The sequence below is a fragment of the Pieris brassicae genome, chromosome 3 (genome assembly GCF_905147105.1).
Source record: "Pieris brassicae chromosome 3, ilPieBrab1.1, whole genome shotgun sequence".
NCBI classification, from domain to species: Eukaryota; Metazoa; Arthropoda; class Insecta; order Lepidoptera; family Pieridae; genus Pieris; species Pieris brassicae.
In genome coordinates, this window is record NC_059667.1 from 21,296,247 (window position 1) to 21,314,156 (window position 17,910).

Consider the following 17,910-nt stretch of genomic DNA (forward strand, 5'->3'; position numbering starts at 1 on the left):
CTGACGAAGAGGTAGACAGACCTCTTCCTTTTATCACCACGTAGCAGCCATCCTGATCTACCGCTACTTTTTGTTACCACTCTGTAGGACTTTGCTGTAGAATGGAAGCCTGGTCATCCATATTAAAGGTTCTTACCTGGTTTGGAAAGGTCTCACAATACTTTCTTAACTGTAATCTTATTGTTTGTTGCAAATGTTATGTGGCAGAAAATAAATTTGGATAGCTGGACCATTTGACTACGACGCTTCTGACAAGCAAAAAAGCAATAATTTTAATTAACATTAACACAGTGATAATAATTACCAAGTTCTTTTAATAATTTTCGATTCAGTTCCACCTTAGTGGCAGTTAATATACAAGTAGAATTTAAAAATTATAATTTCAAATAGGCAATTAATTAGCAATTACAATTCAAATAACCGTAAGTAGTACTTAAATTCAATAGCAGTTTTATCAATAATTTCATGAGTTGTACGCGATAAACGTCGCCATACATCGCTATGGTTGTGACTTCAATACTTTTTCTCGTGTTTATAAGCAGCACACAGTCACTGTTATGTAAGATTCATTTATTATTTGCCCTTTATTTAATAACTGATTAAATTCAACAAAAAAAAAAAGGAACTGTTCTATGAGTATTCTAGAATATAACGAAGTTAATCGTAACATTTAATTCAGTATAAAATATTTATATTTAATTGTTCGATATTTTGGCATTGTAATTATTGTTTTTTTTACTATCGTCAACGGTTTATCTACTTATCAGATTATCTGTAGAGATTTAAGGCAAAATGAAAAGTGAAATACTCGCGTAATGACAATCGAACTTAACAACACTTGTTTTTTGCCAGTGCCACTTGGGTGGGTAACACCAAAAACTATTTACAGTAAGTATCCGCCTATAAAGTGAAATGTATACAATGATATATAATATAATAAATACTAAAACGCATTCTTTTAGAACAGCCCTCAAATAAATGCATACCAACTGCAACATCAAGAGGTCCATGCATAACTTGCGTATGCAATATCGATGGAGTCTACATCTGTCGCGGGATAAAATGCTCTCAAACAAGTATAATTATAAAATAAATTATATAACTTTTTAAATACTACTAGAGATTTAATGCTGCTTGGTATAAGTTCTAGTAAAACGATGTTTATATAGGCAGAGACTTAATAGCGATATAGGAGCAATGTTTCTTCCATGTCAGAAGTAAAAAAATCTTTTTTATATGAAGATAATTAATGTGAATTTAATAGGCTAACCTAGGCCTATGTCCAAGGACAAGCTGTTTAAAGAAAACCAACCGGCTTGCCGATTAATTATTATATTTATTTTTATTTTGCATTTTTTTTTGTATTTCACATTTCTTATGTACTATGTGTGAAAACTACAGAAATAAAGGCTTTATTATTATAATAGTTTAAACAATAAAACCCCGATAATACCGTATCATTGACAGTGTACAAAATTTTAGGTCGTATCCTTTGTAGTAACACAGTCTGCAAATTGTTCTAAATATGAGGTTTAGTTTCACAATAATTTTGTTTTATTTTTAGCGGACCTTATAGTGCGGACTGTAGAATGCCAATCGAACATAAGATATATAAAAGACCACACAGTGTGCACGTGTTCTGATAGTGGACTATGGCTTTCTGAAAACTGTCGAAAAGTCATACGTACTGTCAGAACAGACCTACCCATAGTTTACGGAAATCTCAGATCCAACGTCACTTGTAAATCAAACAGTCTATACCTTATCGATTGTAATGTATGCAAATGCGATAAATCTGGCCTAATTCAAGCTACAAGCTGTACTAATCGACATTGTAAAACGGCTACTAAAGCTGACTTTTGCCTCTTTGGAGATTTCCTACGGACACATAACGAAATTTGTCTTTGTAGCGACGTAAATTACTATATCGATAAATTGTGCAAGAAAATAAGCCCCAATCTTATACAGGAACTCAACACTGCTGACACAAAAGCAGTTACAGATGTAGGTTTTAAGTCGAATAAAAAATGCACTGCATTTAGGGAATATTATATCGATTGCAACCATTGTATTTGCGAAGAGAGTGGTCAATTGCTTTGCACCAAACGAGATTGTCGACAAAATAAAGTTAATTCAAGAAGATCGAATAACGACGAACTACCTATAGTACAAAGCGTTAATGACCTTTGTATTCCAGGTCAAAAGTACAAACTTAAATGCAACACTTGCATTTGTACATTAAATGAAGAATTGTCTTGCACTACGATGGTCTGCTTAGATGATTTTATTATAGACGGATTAGCACTGAGGAGAGGTTTAATATCATCGAACGATTGAGATGCAGTCTTCATAGGGCTACATTTAAATAAAGAATTTTTTGAGCCTTCATTTGTTTTTTAAGACGGGAGAGCATAATTTAGGACTTAGTATTGTCTTTTGTTAACATAGATTTTACACATTGAAAGAAAACACTTTTGAACCGGATTGAAGTTATGTATCCGACGTTTCGCGTGCTTTACAGCGTGCGTGGTCACGGTGACGAAAATTTAAATTTAAAATTATGTAAAATAATTATAAGTTTATAATAATACATAGATTCAATCCGGTTAAAAAGTTTTTTCTTTAAATTTAGGACTTTTAAAATCAAGTTTTGACTTGTTTAACTTTTTTTCCGTTTAGTTTTAATTGTGTGACTGATTTATTTATACCAATATATAAGGGATACATCATAAGATTGTTTAATTTCAAACACTTCCTATGTTCCTATAAGCTTACCGCGTCAATGGCTACAGCGATCCCGTTTTCTGTCAAAAAATGTAAAAAATCCATTCTATCAGTAGGGTTCTTTTACATCATTGATTCGCTAAAATGTTTGTCTAAATCATACGAATCTGAAATACAAAATATCACAAGTTGTTAACAATGATTTAGTTAAATAGCTTCTCCAAGAATATATTTGTTTGCGCTTATCGTTTAATGGTCCAGACTGATTTGGTTTGAATTGAAAACAAGAAAAATGTGATGAAAAATGACTTTGTGGACGTTTTTGGTTTATGGAGTAACCAAAAACGTCCACAAAGCCTTTTGCGGAGTCGTTTTAGCTACCTTGCAGTTCATATATTTACTTGGCGGACCCATGCGGCTTCTTCGATACAAAGAATCCCCTCGGGAGTGTACAGAGATTTTGATGGCTTCTCCATTGTGAGGAAGTTGCGTGGATCATAAGTTCTCATGTCATTTTCACACGTATATATCCTTTTTATATAACATTTTATACGTGTATTATGCTAATGTGTTTTTTTAGCAAAAACAAAATAAAAATATCAAGAACAACGCTGGTCTAGGGTTACCTTTCACATTTATTATACCAATACACTATACCTCTGCATAAAAATGATTAGAAATATAACAAATTAGCGTAAATATTTTTTATTTTCTTAGCAAACTTGAAGGACTTCTCAAATTTTCACCTTCCGGAAATACATGACGGACAGAGTTGTAAAGTGGGTAACTTGTACAAAGCAGGATGCAACACCTGTAGATGCGGCTTTAATAATGTTCTCATGTGTACGAAAATGGCGTGTCTAGAACAGAGCTTTATTAAGAGCTTAAAAGTATGTATTATGTTACTCATCACTCATGACATTTAAACATAAAGCAAAGGTTCATCAGCCAGATTGCTGTACGTCAAAAAATGATTCTGATGAGTTACAGTTTGCGCGAGTCGAGACTCAATAACTAGCTAATCAAACGACAAAAAATATCAGGCGCAAAAAAACTCTGTATTAATCTTGTAATTTACAATAATATAATATTAAAATAGGAAACATGCTCTGTTCAAATGTATTTCTTTTTCAAATAAACAATTTACAGAATCGTTACTGGAGATCAGCTAATACTAATAACGATACAATCGCAAGGAGTGGCTTACACGGAAGTCTAACAAAACTGGTCAAGAGTAACTCAGAAACGTGTAGTACACCAGGAAAGATAGTAAAAAAGTCATGTCAGATTTGTTTCTGCAGTTTTCTGAAGAAACTGATATGTGCGGAGACATGTCGGGGTACACTTCGTCGTAAGTTATACTTCTTTCCTTCATCGATATTTATTCAAAGGCGTTTCAGGTAATCAATTAGCCTTTATTGATGTTGGTATGTAGTGTACATATGTGATCTTCAATTGAAAAAAAAACGAAACATTTCCTATTTAAACCAGGCATCAAGCAGGTGAAGAACTGGCAAAACACTCTTCGTAACTGTTTTTACAAAGTTTTGGTGTACAAGCTACCAGCTGCTGATTTGCATGATCGGACCTCAAGGCAGAATACAAAATTCCATTCGTATCACCTCGACGTCCGTCGCTCCACTTAGCGTTTCTTAAAGCAGTTTTTGGCACCACCACTATGTGGAACCAGCGACCCACTGAAATATTTCCGAACCAATTCGACTTAAGGTACCTCAAGAAAAGCGTACCAGTTCTTAAAGTCATTGATAATTGAGAGTTCTTAAAACATAAATAATTAAGATTACGCTCCCAAAAAATTACAAAACTTTCTCGGCAAAGTTTTTGGGGCTAATGATAAATCGTACTATAAAAATGGTAACGAAAAATTGTATGACCGCTATAATCGTTGTGTCGCTCTCTTGTATAATCAAAGCAAATTTTATTTGAAAAAATATTTTTTATATGCGAACTTTTCAGCCCGCCTAACATAAAAAAATTCAGTATGCTTTCATGAGTTTTATCATTTGGCCCTTTACATACTAAAGACATCTAATTTTTAATTCTAGAATAGTGAAGAGATATAATAAATAATTATTTTCTTATTATTTTAAGTTAATTCAAAGACGAAACTTAAGACATTCCCATTTAAGCATCAGGATATAGAAAAGTTCCGAACTCTGAATAGTCTTTCTGATAAATGTGAGCCGGGAAGGATGTATCGTATTGATTGCAATGGATGTCTGTGCCAGGAATCAAATAATTTAATTTGCGAAGAAAAACTCTGCTTATCGAAAAAGGGTCTCATCAAAATTGAAGCAAAGAAACTCTCTGGTAAGGAAATATAAATAATATACTATCAGCTTTGGAAACATGATACTCCTATTTATTCATTCACTACATTTCTTACGATTTATGATAAACATAAATCGTAATAAATAAAAATATTAGACTTGCAATTTTAGTTTTTACTAATAAATTTTCATTGGTCATTGCCAAGCAAAAAATTACTAGTAGAACAGCGGATTAGGTTTCAGTTTCTTAACAATGCTTTTTTTAAATTGATCAGACCACTATCAAATATACCAAGCTCTGGATAAGTAGTGTTTATTCTATTACATTCGCGAAGTATTTGAGAGAGGTGCTTCAACTCCTAGGTTGGTTTTTGATGACGGAATTTGGAAAATTCTGCTGATTTTGAAGTTTAGCAATTAATATGGGACGACATTTCGTCCTAATGAATAAGACTCCTATCTTATTTCATGCATACAACTAGAATTCTATGTGCACTCCTTTCTACTTAAAACATCGTGTTAATAAGAGATTACTGTCCAGTATTTGAGCATTTAACAATGTATACATATAAAAACGCAACATCGGCTTGAGACATCCGACCGCAGAGTGGCATCATTTAAAAGTTCCTAAGCAACTCGGTGGCTACGAAAATATCCTGCATCAATACAATCCCTTGACATTACGAATCTCACATTTACACAGGTAAAACATGTCATCAAAATGAATCGTACGGCTGTGTCCAATGCAATTGCGTGGATCGAATCACTGTTTGCAAAGGAATACCGCAGTGTGAGGAACGTGAGAAATTGACAAATCACGCAGCTAAAGTGCCCTTGGCTTTGAACCCTGATAAGGAGAAATGTGTGCCGGGGACTACGTATACGTAAGTGGCTCATTTGTTTTATGATTCGAAACCTGATCGGGTAAACTTCCCGAGTTCTGAACTGAGGTTATATTGGCCGTCAAACATTTGTTACATTAACAATTTACAACCTTATATTGTAACATCAAAACAACCTTTGTCCATGTAACCAGCTCCTTGCTTCCACGTCCTAAAGATGCAAGGACAGGTATCAAATAGCGTCTTCCTTCTTTCGTGTTTATCCTTCTGTGTAGCATTATTGTTTAGCTTATAAGCGAAACCAGAACAGAAAAGCAACTTTGAAACTATAGATTCTAGAATTATCTAGAAATTATTGAAAATTTCCAATAATATTTTAACACTGCTGTACGGATCAACGGAATGATTTAAATGATAGTGAATATTTTAGTTTCAATATGAACCATTCACGTATACAAAATAATGATACTAAGTAAATGTTGCTGTGATATGAATGGTATCTCATGAAAAAGCGTCTGGCGTCCGACGACTTACGCCAGGCTTTTAAAATACTAGACCCTGTGAGCAAACTGCTTTCTTTCAAAATAATTTCCTTTTAAGGTCATGTAATGGCAATGTAATGGTTAGACGTGGGATAAAGCTGGTCTAGTAAATAAGATATTCCCTGTTAAAAATGGTAACCATGGCAACACAGTCAGTTTAATCAGAATAATTAAATGAGGCCACCTATTGCACTCTGTAATTTATTATTGTTATTTATATTTCCTTGCAATTTTAATTTATTAATATACTTTTGAAGTTATACTACTTTTGGCACGTTAGGGAAAAATTATTGGAGTAAATTTTTACCATAGCATTAGCATAGTCATTTGTGTGTGTCCATTTCTTTAATTATGTAGAAATATTTTTTATGATTAAATAAACTTCATTTAACTATATTAAATACCTTTTATCTATTGTTAGTGTAGTTTTTTCTGCAATTGTAGAATAAAATATTTGAATTTTTTTATCTTGTTAAAGAATTATAACTTCTAACTCGTGTACATCAGTAGCCACACATTTTTTTTAAATTGTTTCTTCAAACACAACTTAGCCCGTGACTAGAACGTCACTCAAACAGCATTAAAACTTATCTTTTTGAACTTTATGCTGGATTGATGTGGAGTCCAGCTGAGACTGACACCAATTGGAGTACGGGCGTAGGTTGACTGAATTAGTGCAGTGACTAACATTAAGCCTCAAATAAAATCTTACTTAACACATATCAATATATCAATAGTATAGTAAACTTTTGTTACACTTATATAATTTCTTTTTGTCAAGTGTCCAATGTAACCAGTGCCATTGCCAGTCGGATTCTACTCTCAGATGTACCCAAAAGACCTGCCTCAACTACGCCCAGGTGGTGAAACTTGAAAAGCAACGTCTACACTTGGAAAAACATGGCCTATAACCGGTCCTATAAAATATATTATATTGACAAATTTATCAATTAATTATTAACCAAAATATATATCAGTTTACTAACGTTAAGTTACATAACTCCCTTCTGACAATTTTTTTTTTCTCTAACCTGACCTGCTTTTGAACCCGATGTGCGTATGAAGATTTCTCTTTACAATAAAAACTTGCTAGTCCGTAAATAGTTCGCATATGATCATGATGAAATGTTATTAACAGACGAAAAGTTAGTCCTTTAAAGAGGTTAGACTAAAAGACTTTGCTTGCCTTGACTGTGAAAAGGATCCAGAATAGTTCAAAACAATTAAGAACCTCGCCTGTATTTACCAAGGGATCCAACACGGCTGTGGAAGCCTGCAAATGGCACTACGATATATTTAAAAAAAATAGGCCATGGCTATCAACAACTTCCCAGAAGTTATAGTTCACTGCCGTGTGCTTTCAAGGGGAGGCGTAGCTTTTTAAAGGGAGATTTTAGAGTATAAGATAAGATTTGACAACAATTATAAATAACTTCACATGGATATTTCAAAATGGCTGACTTTTTTAAAAATTAATCAATCTAAACGTACCACTTCCTTTGGAAATACATTTATTATCCTCTAAGGCGGAACAAGAGATTTGTTCGGATTTTGATGTTTTGTAGATATACAAATCGACGATGCCTTTGTTTAACGGATAAATTTTATCAACTACTATTGTGATATACTTGTATATATTAGGTATAGAAGTATGCGTTTCTATAAAGGGAACTACTTCAAGGGTTACGAAATTTTATATTATATGCAGCATCATCACGTCATAGATAACAAACCAAAAAATTAAAAATTTCATATAGGAAAATAATTGCTAACATACGAAATGAAAAATAGTCATAAAGCATGTAACTCTTTTATGTTTTGGTCCTAAAGCGTGAAATAAATCCATTTCAATTTCATTCTCCACTCAAAATCGATATTAAACTTCATAATTCACAACACAAATGTGCATGACTGTGACATTTTTAACTTTATTATCACATTTGCCATATCAAATACATAGCTACCGTAAGTAACATTAATATAATACGGTATATTTTATCCTTTACTGATGTTTTTTTTATCACTCAGGTACGTGCGTTCCCGACACGCAATTCGTATTAAATAATCGATTATGCAGTTGCAATAACTACGGTTTATGGAGTGATGCAAGCTGCAAAACAATTGAACGTCGACCAATTTGTCAGATTGGACAAGTCGTAAAAGAAGGCTGTACGCAGTGCATTTGCCAACAAAATAGGGAATTTGTTTGTTCAAATATTTGCACTAAAGATGGCTTATCAGCTTATGGCCCTAAATGTAGGCCATTTAAATCATATTACGTCGATTGTAAGCTATGCACCTGTCCAGCATCTGGCCTTTCCGTAGAAGCTCACTGTTCTAAAGACTCATCCTGTCTGACGGAAACCAACTTCGATTTCCAAGTTGCTAAAAATAATTATTGCATCCCCAATGTCATGTATGTCTTTCCGTGCATCGAATGTGTCTGCTCCGAAAATGGCTTCTTCGTTCTCGATAAATGTGTTGAAAAATGTCAGACCCCTGCAAAGCAAGTAATAAGAAGATGCATCCCAGGTACGTATTATAGAAAAGATTGTCATATCTGCTTGTGTCCCGAAAGCAGCAATATAGATGAAAATCTTTGTACCAGGGCAACATGTAAAAACAAAAACAAACCAGCTTTTCTACAGCTTAGGAATTTAAATATGCAATGTACACCATTTACTTTTCTAAAACCAAGGTGTCTCTTTTGCGACTGTAGCTTCGAAGGAACTGTCGACGAGAATAGATGCGTGGAAATAGATTGCACCAAAACATCTAACATTCACTTATATCCTGATAGCCAATCGTGTAGCCCCGGTGAAGTCGTTCCAAATTGTGTCGAATGTTTTTGCCCTAAAAATGGCATGACTACTGGTATCTATTGCACAAGAGTCTGCAACTATCAAAACAAACTACGTTTGCTACAAAAATTTGTAAATGAAAGTTATGTAGATTTATACAGTATTAAAAATCTAAAACAAAATGAAGACGATGTCTTATGTGTACCAAATTTAATATATATTGAAGATGAAAGGTATTGCTTGTGTCCTGAGAGCGGATATAAAAGTTTTAAATTTTGCACAACATCAAAAATTAGATTACAAACCCACTCTCCAAGAACACAAGACGCCTATAACATCAACACTGAATGTGAACCCGGCACATTCGTCACGGTTGACTGCAATTCCTGTTATTGCAATATAAATGGTACAATTGATCAAAAATGGTGTACCAACGATGATTGTGAAGCTAAAAGAACAATAGTAGCCACACATAAATTTAGATCACTTCCAATAACAACTGTTAATACAGATGGAGTATGCACACCGGGTGCCATATCAAAAGTGAAATGTAATTTCTGTATATGCCCAGAGAGTGGAATTTTAAAAGACCGAGCGTGTACCAAAAACAGTTGCTATGATGAAGGAATCGACCAAACGATAGGTATGGATAAATTTACGTGCGAGCCCCTCGCATATTATGAAGTTGATTGCAATATCTGCTTTTGTCCAAAGGATGGAATCAAAAACGTTGCTAAATGCACGAAGAATCATTGTCAAAAGAATATAATGAGGTCAAATGATTGTACCGCCGGGCATCTATTCACTGTCGATTGTAATGTATGTGTATGTCCGCCAAATGGCGATAAAATAGACAGAGTATGCACTCAACATAAATGTGGAGTTGCTCCTTTGAACTTTTCTAACCTGTCACAAAAAGTAGATAAACCAGAGTATATAAGGTCGCTAGATCACTGTTTTCCCGGAGAAGAATTTATGATTGGATGCAAAATTTGTATGTGTCCTGAAATGGGTTTGAAAATGTATGCCAGTTGTGAAACTGGAGGATGTGATGACACTGCGGAAACTACCAACGGACTATCGGTAAGATAAAGATTTTTGTTATCAAAACATGGTGTACCCGTTGCTCATGATATTATTCTTCATCTTAGTAATAAATTTGATAGTATGGAATTGTGTTTGTAACTCAACCACGTTTCGACTTAAACGATCAATTATATTCAAAAATGAGTTTTAGTCCAGCCATCATCGTTGAAACAGTAACATCTGATTGTAGTAGTCTAAAGTAATAGATTTTTCAGATCATAGATACTGAAAATACAAACGGGAATGCGGTTTCCCATAATCGATTGAAAAGATTCAATTTAGACCTATGTATGGAATACACAGTACACGTAGGATCTGAAAGAGATGAGTGTACGCCTGGATCTATGTATATAGTAAGGTAGTTAATAATGATAAATATTTTTTCCTCAGACACTTAATCCTAACCGATCTTAAGTAAACGGTGACAAATCTACTTCGTCTGTCAAAATCCTAATCATTTCATATTCATAGATGATAGAATTTGTTAATTTGACTCTGTAACTCGCAATAGCGATTCATGAAACCAATAAAAATAGAACTTTATAATCCTCATAATTAAATACAACAAACAATATTTAGGTATTATAAAAACGCGAAAACGTACATAATTAAGAGAGAAAAAGGCTGTAATTGTCACAATTTTGTTTATATCTTATAACAATTTCGCTGTTTACATTTTTTTAGCTAATTATGTAAATTGACAGATGACATCATCTACGTCCAATTATTGTTTATAATACTAATAATAATCGTTTATTTGCCAAGATAGTGTTACAATTAGATCGATCAACTACAAATATCCGCACAATCAGCCATATATAAATAGGCATGCAAATGTCATATCAATTTTTACAATGTCTCTTATTAAGAAAATAAAATAATGTCAAAGTTAAATTATTTACAATCGGTGTTAAATCTATGGTCCAATTACTCTCCAATTACTTATACCATCCGTATCACCTCGAGGTCCGTTGTTCCACATCTGAGCGTTTTCTAAGGCAGTTTTTGCCACGCATCACCACTATGTGGAACCAGCTGCTCACTGAAGTATTTCCGAAACAATGCGACTTAGGGTCCTTCAAGAAAAGAGCGTATCAATTCTTGAAAGGCCCGCAACGCACTTGCGAGCCTTCTGGCAATGTAAATGTCCATGGGCGGCGGTATCTCTAAACATCAGATGAGCCTCTTGCCCATTTGCCTGCTATTACATAAAAAAAATAGTCGCATACGCTATAAAGGCATCTTGCCTTTAAAAATTTAATCACCTTCCTTGAAAAAAACCCCAACGAGATTCAGCCAATTATTTAGTTAATTAATGGTCTCAATGGAATCGCTACCAAGACTTACAGAGTACGGGCACTGAACATTGTTTACTTTCGCTTCTCCAAGCGGAATGGTCGATTACGCTTCGGCCAATCGCAGAGCAGAAGTGAGAGTGCAAGTTACACGATCAGTAACACCTAGTCACCCTACTACACTTGTCAATTAGTAACACAGTTTGTTATGAAATTTAATTATATTTAAGAGCTCGTAGCTGATTGTTTGTTCTTATCCTTAAATTACTAAAATCTCAAAAAGGAATAAAACAAATTCTTTTCTAATCATCTCCCGTGACTAATGTGGTAATGGGTGGTGGTGGGGTTGCTACTAGGGAAATAGAGGAAGAGATAACTTATAAATAACCACTCTTAAACATATTTTTTAAATCGTTGGTTATACAATTCTTGAGGGTACAAGTATACAGGTGTTTTTAAGACAGATAATCAGCATTGTTGTAAAAACAATTTTCACAATTTCCCTGATTTTCATATGCAGATGTCAACAATGCATATGCCCATATATGGGAAACATCAATTTATTTTGTCGGCCGCTTCCGAAGACAACCTTCTGTGAAGATGCTTTTCCTGGATTCAATTACTTGCCTATGGGCAGAAAGTGTGACAAGACAAGTAAGCATTTTTTTTATAAATATTAAAATAGTTTAAATTTGATTGATTGAAAAAAACTTGATTTGATTGAAAAAAATTATGAAACATAAATGTATACAATACTTCATGTAGGCCATGAAACTGTTATTTAACTGAAAGCCCAAATTATTTATACTGAAAGTACCAGGTTAACAATAATAATAAAAGACGGTTTAATTGACAATAATTACAAAAGTAGAATATACTGCTTAGATTTGTTATATGCATTTTTTTCTTGTTATCCTAATATCCTAGCTTCCTTCACTACCATCGTTCGGAAACCCTTCAGCTTCCTACCCGTCTTTGGCTTTCTTTCTCCATGCGCTTCCTGCTAACGCTTCTATTTCTTCTATTCACGTTTTTTTGGGATTTAAATGCCAACACATGCAGGCAACAAAACAGTAGGTGAACTGATTCGTTCAAACAATGACATCCCTGGAAGTCCAGGCAAATTTAATTCATGGAGTTATAAATCCTATAAAAAGCAGCAATATTAACGACAGCATTTTTTTTTCTGTAAAATAACCTTCTGTCGCGGGTTTTTTTTAAATTTCGATTAGAAGCAATAACTGTTTTAGAGATAGAATTACATTTAAATAAAGTTCACCTCGACATCCGTCGTTCCATAACAGAGCATTTTTAAAGTAGTGTTGGCGACTACTATGAGGCACCAGGATTGGACTGAAGTATTTCCAAACCAATTCGACTTAGGGTCCTTCAAGAAAAGACCGTAACAATTGTTAAAAACCGGCAACTCAATCACGAAAGTGTATGGGCTGCGTTAACACCAGTTTAACCTCCAGCCTCCTGTTCTATAAAAGTTATATTTCTTTATCTTAGAGTTATTCTTTCCAAACATTGCCAGGTTCTTTTTTAAAAACAATAACTTAACTTTCATATTGATAGCTTAACTTCTTAAATTTACTTCACTAGAATTTTAAGATTAATTACGTAATTTACATTAATTTTTCTACAGATAATACAGAAAGTACGATACCCAACTCAAACGGGACCATTGTTCTCAAAGTGGAGCACCAACATACACTATATAAATGTGAAAAGCCTGGAAAAATCTTAGACGACTGTTTTATATGCACATGTGAAGACGGCTACGTCATAGAAGAGCATTGCTTCAAAAGTGATGCCGGAAATTGTACGAACTCCAAGCCATTGTTTCTTGTTGATAATAAAGTGGTTCTTAATTAAACGATAGTTTAATTACGACGAAGGATAGAAATGTTGTATGGCTATTGACATTATTAATAATATTATTATTAATGAAATTAATTGTTAATAATGTCAAAATAATCAAAATGTATTTTGTTATGTACATTATTGTGACAGTTGTGATCGTGTTGTTATTTCGAAGTATTTGAATAAAAAAATTACCTCTATTCGTGACAGCGACAATAAAAATTGAAAGAATAATAAAAGTTTTAATTTTACTGTTCCGTCTACATAAAACATTTTTGTTAAAGAAGTCATAGTCAGTAACAACAAAAAAATCAATAATAAGTCGAGCTATTTATAATTGTTATAAATAACTCAACTGTTTTTATTGATTTGTTGATTCGCTATTACGATAGATTTACTTATTATTTATTTATATCTAAGTAACTTTTGAACATAATATAATATAAATAAATACCCTTTTAAAGGAATATCACAAGCAACACGCTTGTGTAACGGCGGAGGAGTTCCTGATGAAACAATATTATTTGGCGTTAGTTGACAGTCAAAACTATTCCACTTAAATATTAGCGGTTCATGCCTTATAAAAGTTCTATTGGACTTAAATAATTGCTACATCGCTAACGCTAAACGCACAGATACTGAACTTCAGTGAAATTGTAATTAAATTCGAGAAAAGTATTCTAATATTAAAGGAAATAATCAAGATTTACACAATATAAGTGGTTTAATTAATTCCGCGACTAATTAAATTTCAAGCTTCGGCATCAATCAAGGGCCATTAAAATAATTGAAGCAGAAAATTGGTTGATTCTTTATAACAGAGCAAGTCTAGTATTTTTTTTAATGCAAATGAAGGTCAACTTTTAGAAAATTTAATATGACTTCTACAGTCATTTTAATTTTAATTATGTTTTTAAACGGTATCGAAAGTAAGCGAAAAAGTACGTATATTAATTAATAAGCAATTCGTATTTCTATATTATCTTTAAAATAATAATAATATTAATAAAAGCCCCTATAATTTCCAACAATTACAATTACCATTAAATTTTTCTCGTTATCTATGTACTAAAGGTAAACTATTTAAACTATTAAACTATGACTCCTACTATTTCCAACTCTCTGCCCATGGCTTCCTTTCTCCATTTGCTGCTTACGATTATATTTCTTATCTTGTATTATATTATTATATACAAAAATTATTATTTTAATTGTATTCTAGATAAATATCAACCGTTATCCGTGTGCAAACCTAACTCGTATTTTTTTCTGGGATGCAACATATGTCGATGTGATGATGAAGGAGTCATAAACCAACAATTCTGTACAAAAAGAAAATGCCCATCATATACACGACGAACTTACAATGTCGACGGAAGCTGTGAAGCCGGAAACTGGTACTCTTCAGAACCTTGCCAAATCTGTTATTGTATTTTCAAAAGCAAATTAATTTGCAACAGCGTAGCAAATCAGGATAAACTCCAACTTGGTAAATTTGATTTTTCCATATGTGGAAATAACTATTTGGAAGCAGCATCGGAGTTATTTCCGAACCATAGGAAGAAGAAAAGTGTTATTAAAAGTGTAAATAATATAGTAACAACAACAACAACGCCCGTACCTGATTTAAATACTGATGAAATGCTCTTAAATTTATTAGAGAGTCAACGAAAAGTTAATGATAATAACTTGTTTTATAAGATAAATGATAAACGAGAATCTAAGCATGGTCTGTTAGAAGACGAGCTAATCAAGCACCCAATAGATATAGATTCAATAATATCTCATAGATATAACAATGATGACTCGTCTATGGGTCTTGGTGCTTTAAGTCTTAGGCGTGGTAAAGTGAAGCTTATAGATAAAGAAAAATGTACCCCGGGAGAGTCTTTCGCAAGGAATTGTGAGACTTGCTATTGTCTACAAAATGGTAAACTGTTGTGCGTACAAAGAAATTGTGGTAAAACTAATTGAAATGGCTGAAATATACGGAATAATTAAAATTTGATATCGTTAATTTTTTTTTATTGACTTTATAGAAATTGTAGTTACAAAGTCGTATTGAAAATGATTTAAGTTTTGTTATACGAAAAGAAAATATGATTTATAGTCTGGTATTTATAGTTTCATTACAGATTATTGTAATCAATTCCTATCTACATGAAAAGCGTGAGTATGATTATTATTTCGATCTACACATAATTTCATTTTTTTTCTTATTTATACCTTATTCTTGGACTTTGCCTTTCTTTATATTTTTAAGTGGATGGTATGGATGGATGAAGCTTGCTAATGATCGGCATACTCAACAATTTTTAATGTTATAAGCGCTTATAGGGAAACATAACACACACAAAAGATAACATCAACTACAACGACCTAGCCCGTTTATCAGAATGCTCAATCTGGATGTCGATGAGTTTTGGCCTAATTGCGTTCTTCTGATAGGACAAATAGGATGATAGGATACCTAGGGTATCAAGAGGAAACACCAAATTTTAATTTAGTTAAAAAGTTGGGGCAATCAAGCGGATTCTTAAAGATATTAAATGCAAACGATATATCATTTATTTTCTACGATTCGCCGACGACGAACAACGATAAACATAAAAAGATTGGACCTGTGTGGGTCTAATCTTGCAGTTATTAATTTGGTCCACACGGACCAAATATTTTCATGTTAAATATTTTTTATACAGCTCTTCACAATACATTATGGAGTGAAAGGTGCAAAAAGCGTGATGTAGTCTTGAATGACTGTAACTGGTGTCGGTGTAATGAAAGACAGAGGTACAATTGCCAGGCCAGAGTTTGTGATGAGATCGACATGTTCGGACACTTCAAAGGTAAGTTATAAAACCACTTCTTGCTGTATCTGCTTTGTCGTTAGACTCCAAATTCTAGTTAGCGTTTGCATAAAGTACAGTAGCCTCGTAATGGGACAGACATTACAGTCTCCATTTGTTTTACTCGAAATAAATGTTATGCTGGATACTGACACAACGTTATTAATAACTGCTATGAAATTTCCAAAATAAGTTTAATAATATTACTTCATTGGTTTTACAGATGCCATTCAAGCGATAGACGTGGGCATGGAAGGTCATGGAGTATGGAGGTCCTCACCGACTTCCTGTTCTCCTGGTATCCACTACCGACGGGGAGCAATGTTGTGCGTTTGTAAAGAGGACGGGAACTGGCCTAATCCCGTCTGCAGAGATATTTTTCGTGTTCTACACTCAGTTGAACATACTGCCTTAACTCACCCCACATCAAACTATACTTGTCTTCCCACCAAGCTCTATGTTGTAGGATGCAATGTGTGTTTTTGCCCCTCAAGTGGATATTTAGATCCAAATTTATGTACCCAAAACCATTGTCACAAAGATGACCCCATATTAAAAGCCAATACTACTAATATAGCTCGAACTGATGATTTAGATGATGAAAATCTAGAAATATATGCGTCTTGTACTCCAAATGAAATGTACACTATAGGTTGCATGTCCTGCAAATGTTTGAAGAACAATAGGCTTATTTGCGAAAGCTGTTCTAAAAATAAAAAGACACTTCTAGTTCATAAAGAATCCGATAACGAATGCCATGCTAAAGGAACTGATGTTGTTTTTGAAACTAATTGTAACCTTTGCTATTGCGATAAGAATGAAAGAAAAATATGCACTGTTCGCAAATGTATTAAAGATCGGCCAAAATTAGATAATTATAAAAATAAAGGTAAGTTTGTGCTAACATCATCACCTGTAGATGATGAAGACTGCACACCAGGGACTAAATTTTATAAAGATTGTAATGAGTGTCAATGCATCAAACTAAGAAATGGTAAAAAGCTCGTACGATGTACTAAAAAAATGTGTAGTAACACATCGTCCATAAATATCATAAAATCCGATTGTGTTTTGAACTCCGCTTATGAACTTAAGTGTATGGTCTGCCATTGCCGAGAAGAGAATGGAGAGAAGGTGCAGACTTGTTATACGAAAGCATCATGTACTGACAAAAAGCCCTTAAGTGCCTCAACACTAAGTGGTTACTGTGTACCGTTTAGAACATACATTGACGATTGTAATCGTTGTCGTTGCCTTAGCGACGGTGATACTCTCTTATGTGCTACTCACAAATGTGTAAAAAAAGATGCGGTTTCAGTGGAAGTTGTACCAATTAAGAGGAGTCAAAGAGATATTTGTCCAAAAGGCGAGTCATTTAGACTTAAATGTAATATATGTTTTTGTTTATCGAATAGTAACGCTGTGTGCACTACTGCTGAATGTTACAAAAATTCGTTCAAAATAAAGCCTATTATACATTGAATACATATTTTTTTTGTAAAAAAGTATTTTTTTAACTACAAAATATGTATATATGGTTAAATCATATCATCTCAAAGAACTTAGCATTTCCGAAATATATTGAATTATAGTAGGGGAGCACACGATGATAAATGG

The 17,910-nt window shown here is 33.5% G+C and overlaps 4 protein-coding genes and 1 long non-coding RNA gene across 7 annotated transcripts; 4 read left to right on the forward strand and 1 right to left on the reverse strand.

Moving 5' to 3' along the window:
- Positions 1-416: 416 nt before the first annotated feature.
- LOC123707841 lies at positions 417-7,410 on the forward strand. Of its 2 annotated transcripts, XM_045658203.1 has the most exons (6): positions 417-559; positions 3,442-3,614; positions 3,874-4,075; positions 4,837-5,055; positions 5,719-5,899; positions 7,181-7,410. In XM_045658203.1, exons 1-6 carry the CDS (start codon positions 502-504, stop codon positions 7,308-7,310), a joined length of 963 nt encoding a protein of 320 aa, XP_045514159.1. In that variant the 5' UTR covers positions 417-501; the 3' UTR covers positions 7,311-7,410. The 2 variants fall into 2 exon arrangements, with proteins under 2 accessions (XP_045514159.1, XP_045514158.1); XM_045658202.1 differs by lacking the exons at positions 3,442-3,614; positions 3,874-4,075; positions 4,837-5,055; positions 5,719-5,899; positions 7,181-7,410 and adding exons at positions 853-888; positions 963-1,076; positions 1,565-2,388 and having other exon boundaries at positions 435-559.
- A 776-nt stretch (positions 7,411-8,186) lies between these two features.
- Positions 8,187-13,460, forward strand: LOC123706631 (laminin-like protein epi-1). The gene is made up of 5 exons (XM_045655903.1): positions 8,187-8,364; positions 8,428-10,283; positions 10,502-10,644; positions 12,102-12,235; positions 13,230-13,460. The coding sequence occupies exons 1-5, from the start codon at positions 8,301-8,303 to the stop codon at positions 13,457-13,459; spliced, it is 2,427 nt and encodes an 808-aa protein (XP_045511859.1). The 5' UTR covers positions 8,187-8,300; the 3' UTR covers position 13,460.
- LOC123706636 lies at positions 12,403-14,185 on the reverse strand. 2 transcript variants are annotated; one of them, XR_006753414.1, is made up of 3 exons: positions 13,902-14,185; positions 12,861-13,065; positions 12,403-12,728 (listed from the first exon to the last, which is right to left on the reverse strand). It is a non-coding gene; the product is annotated as an uncharacterized LOC123706636 (long non-coding RNA). The 2 variants fall into 2 exon arrangements; XR_006753413.1 differs by having other exon boundaries at positions 12,403-12,688; positions 13,902-14,179.
- A 41-nt stretch (positions 14,186-14,226) lies between these two features.
- On the forward strand, positions 14,227-15,455 carry LOC123706634. Its single transcript, XM_045655906.1, has 2 exons — positions 14,227-14,388; positions 14,670-15,455. Exons 1-2 carry the CDS (start codon positions 14,325-14,327, stop codon positions 15,419-15,421), a joined length of 816 nt encoding a protein of 271 aa, XP_045511862.1. The 5' UTR covers positions 14,227-14,324; the 3' UTR covers positions 15,422-15,455.
- LOC123706632 lies at positions 15,456-17,776 on the forward strand. Its single transcript, XM_045655904.1, has 3 exons — positions 15,456-15,616; positions 16,147-16,293; positions 16,517-17,776. Exons 1-3 carry the CDS (start codon positions 15,547-15,549, stop codon positions 17,773-17,775), a joined length of 1,476 nt encoding a protein of 491 aa, XP_045511860.1. The 5' UTR covers positions 15,456-15,546; the 3' UTR covers position 17,776.
- The last annotated feature ends 134 nt before the right edge of the window (positions 17,777-17,910 follow it).

Bases quoted from the DNA above. Each gene is read 5' to 3' on its own strand.
- LOC123706632 (XM_045655904.1), top strand. From the start codon at position 15,547: ATGATTTATAGTCTGGTATTTATAGTTTCATTACAGATTATTGTAATC. The intron at 15,617-16,146 runs GTGAGTATGATT...TTTTTTATACAG, and splicing joins TTCCTATCTACATGAAAAGC to CTCTTCACAATACATTATGG. The intron at 16,294-16,516 runs GTAAGTTATAAA...TTGGTTTTACAG, and splicing joins CATGTTCGGACACTTCAAAG to ATGCCATTCAAGCGATAGAC.
- LOC123706631 (XM_045655903.1), top strand. From the start codon at position 8,301: ATGTGCATGACTGTGACATTTTTAACTTTATTATCACATTTGCCATAT. The intron at 8,365-8,427 runs GTAAGTAACATT...TTTATCACTCAG, and splicing joins ATATCAAATACATAGCTACC to GTACGTGCGTTCCCGACACG. The intron at 10,284-10,501 runs GTAAGATAAAGA...TAGATTTTTCAG, and splicing joins AAACTACCAACGGACTATCG to ATCATAGATACTGAAAATAC.
- LOC123706634 (XM_045655906.1), top strand. From the start codon at position 14,325: ATGACTTCTACAGTCATTTTAATTTTAATTATGTTTTTAAACGGTATC. The intron at 14,389-14,669 runs GTACGTATATTA...ATTGTATTCTAG, and splicing joins TATCGAAAGTAAGCGAAAAA to ATAAATATCAACCGTTATCC.
- LOC123707841 (XM_045658202.1), top strand. From the start codon at position 502: ATGGTTGTGACTTCAATACTTTTTCTCGTGTTTATAAGCAGCACACAG. The intron at 560-852 runs GTAAGATTCATT...GTTTTTTGCCAG, and splicing joins CAGCACACAGTCACTGTTAT to TGCCACTTGGGTGGGTAACA. The intron at 1,077-1,564 runs GTATAATTATAA...TTTTATTTTTAG, and splicing joins GATAAAATGCTCTCAAACAA to CGGACCTTATAGTGCGGACT.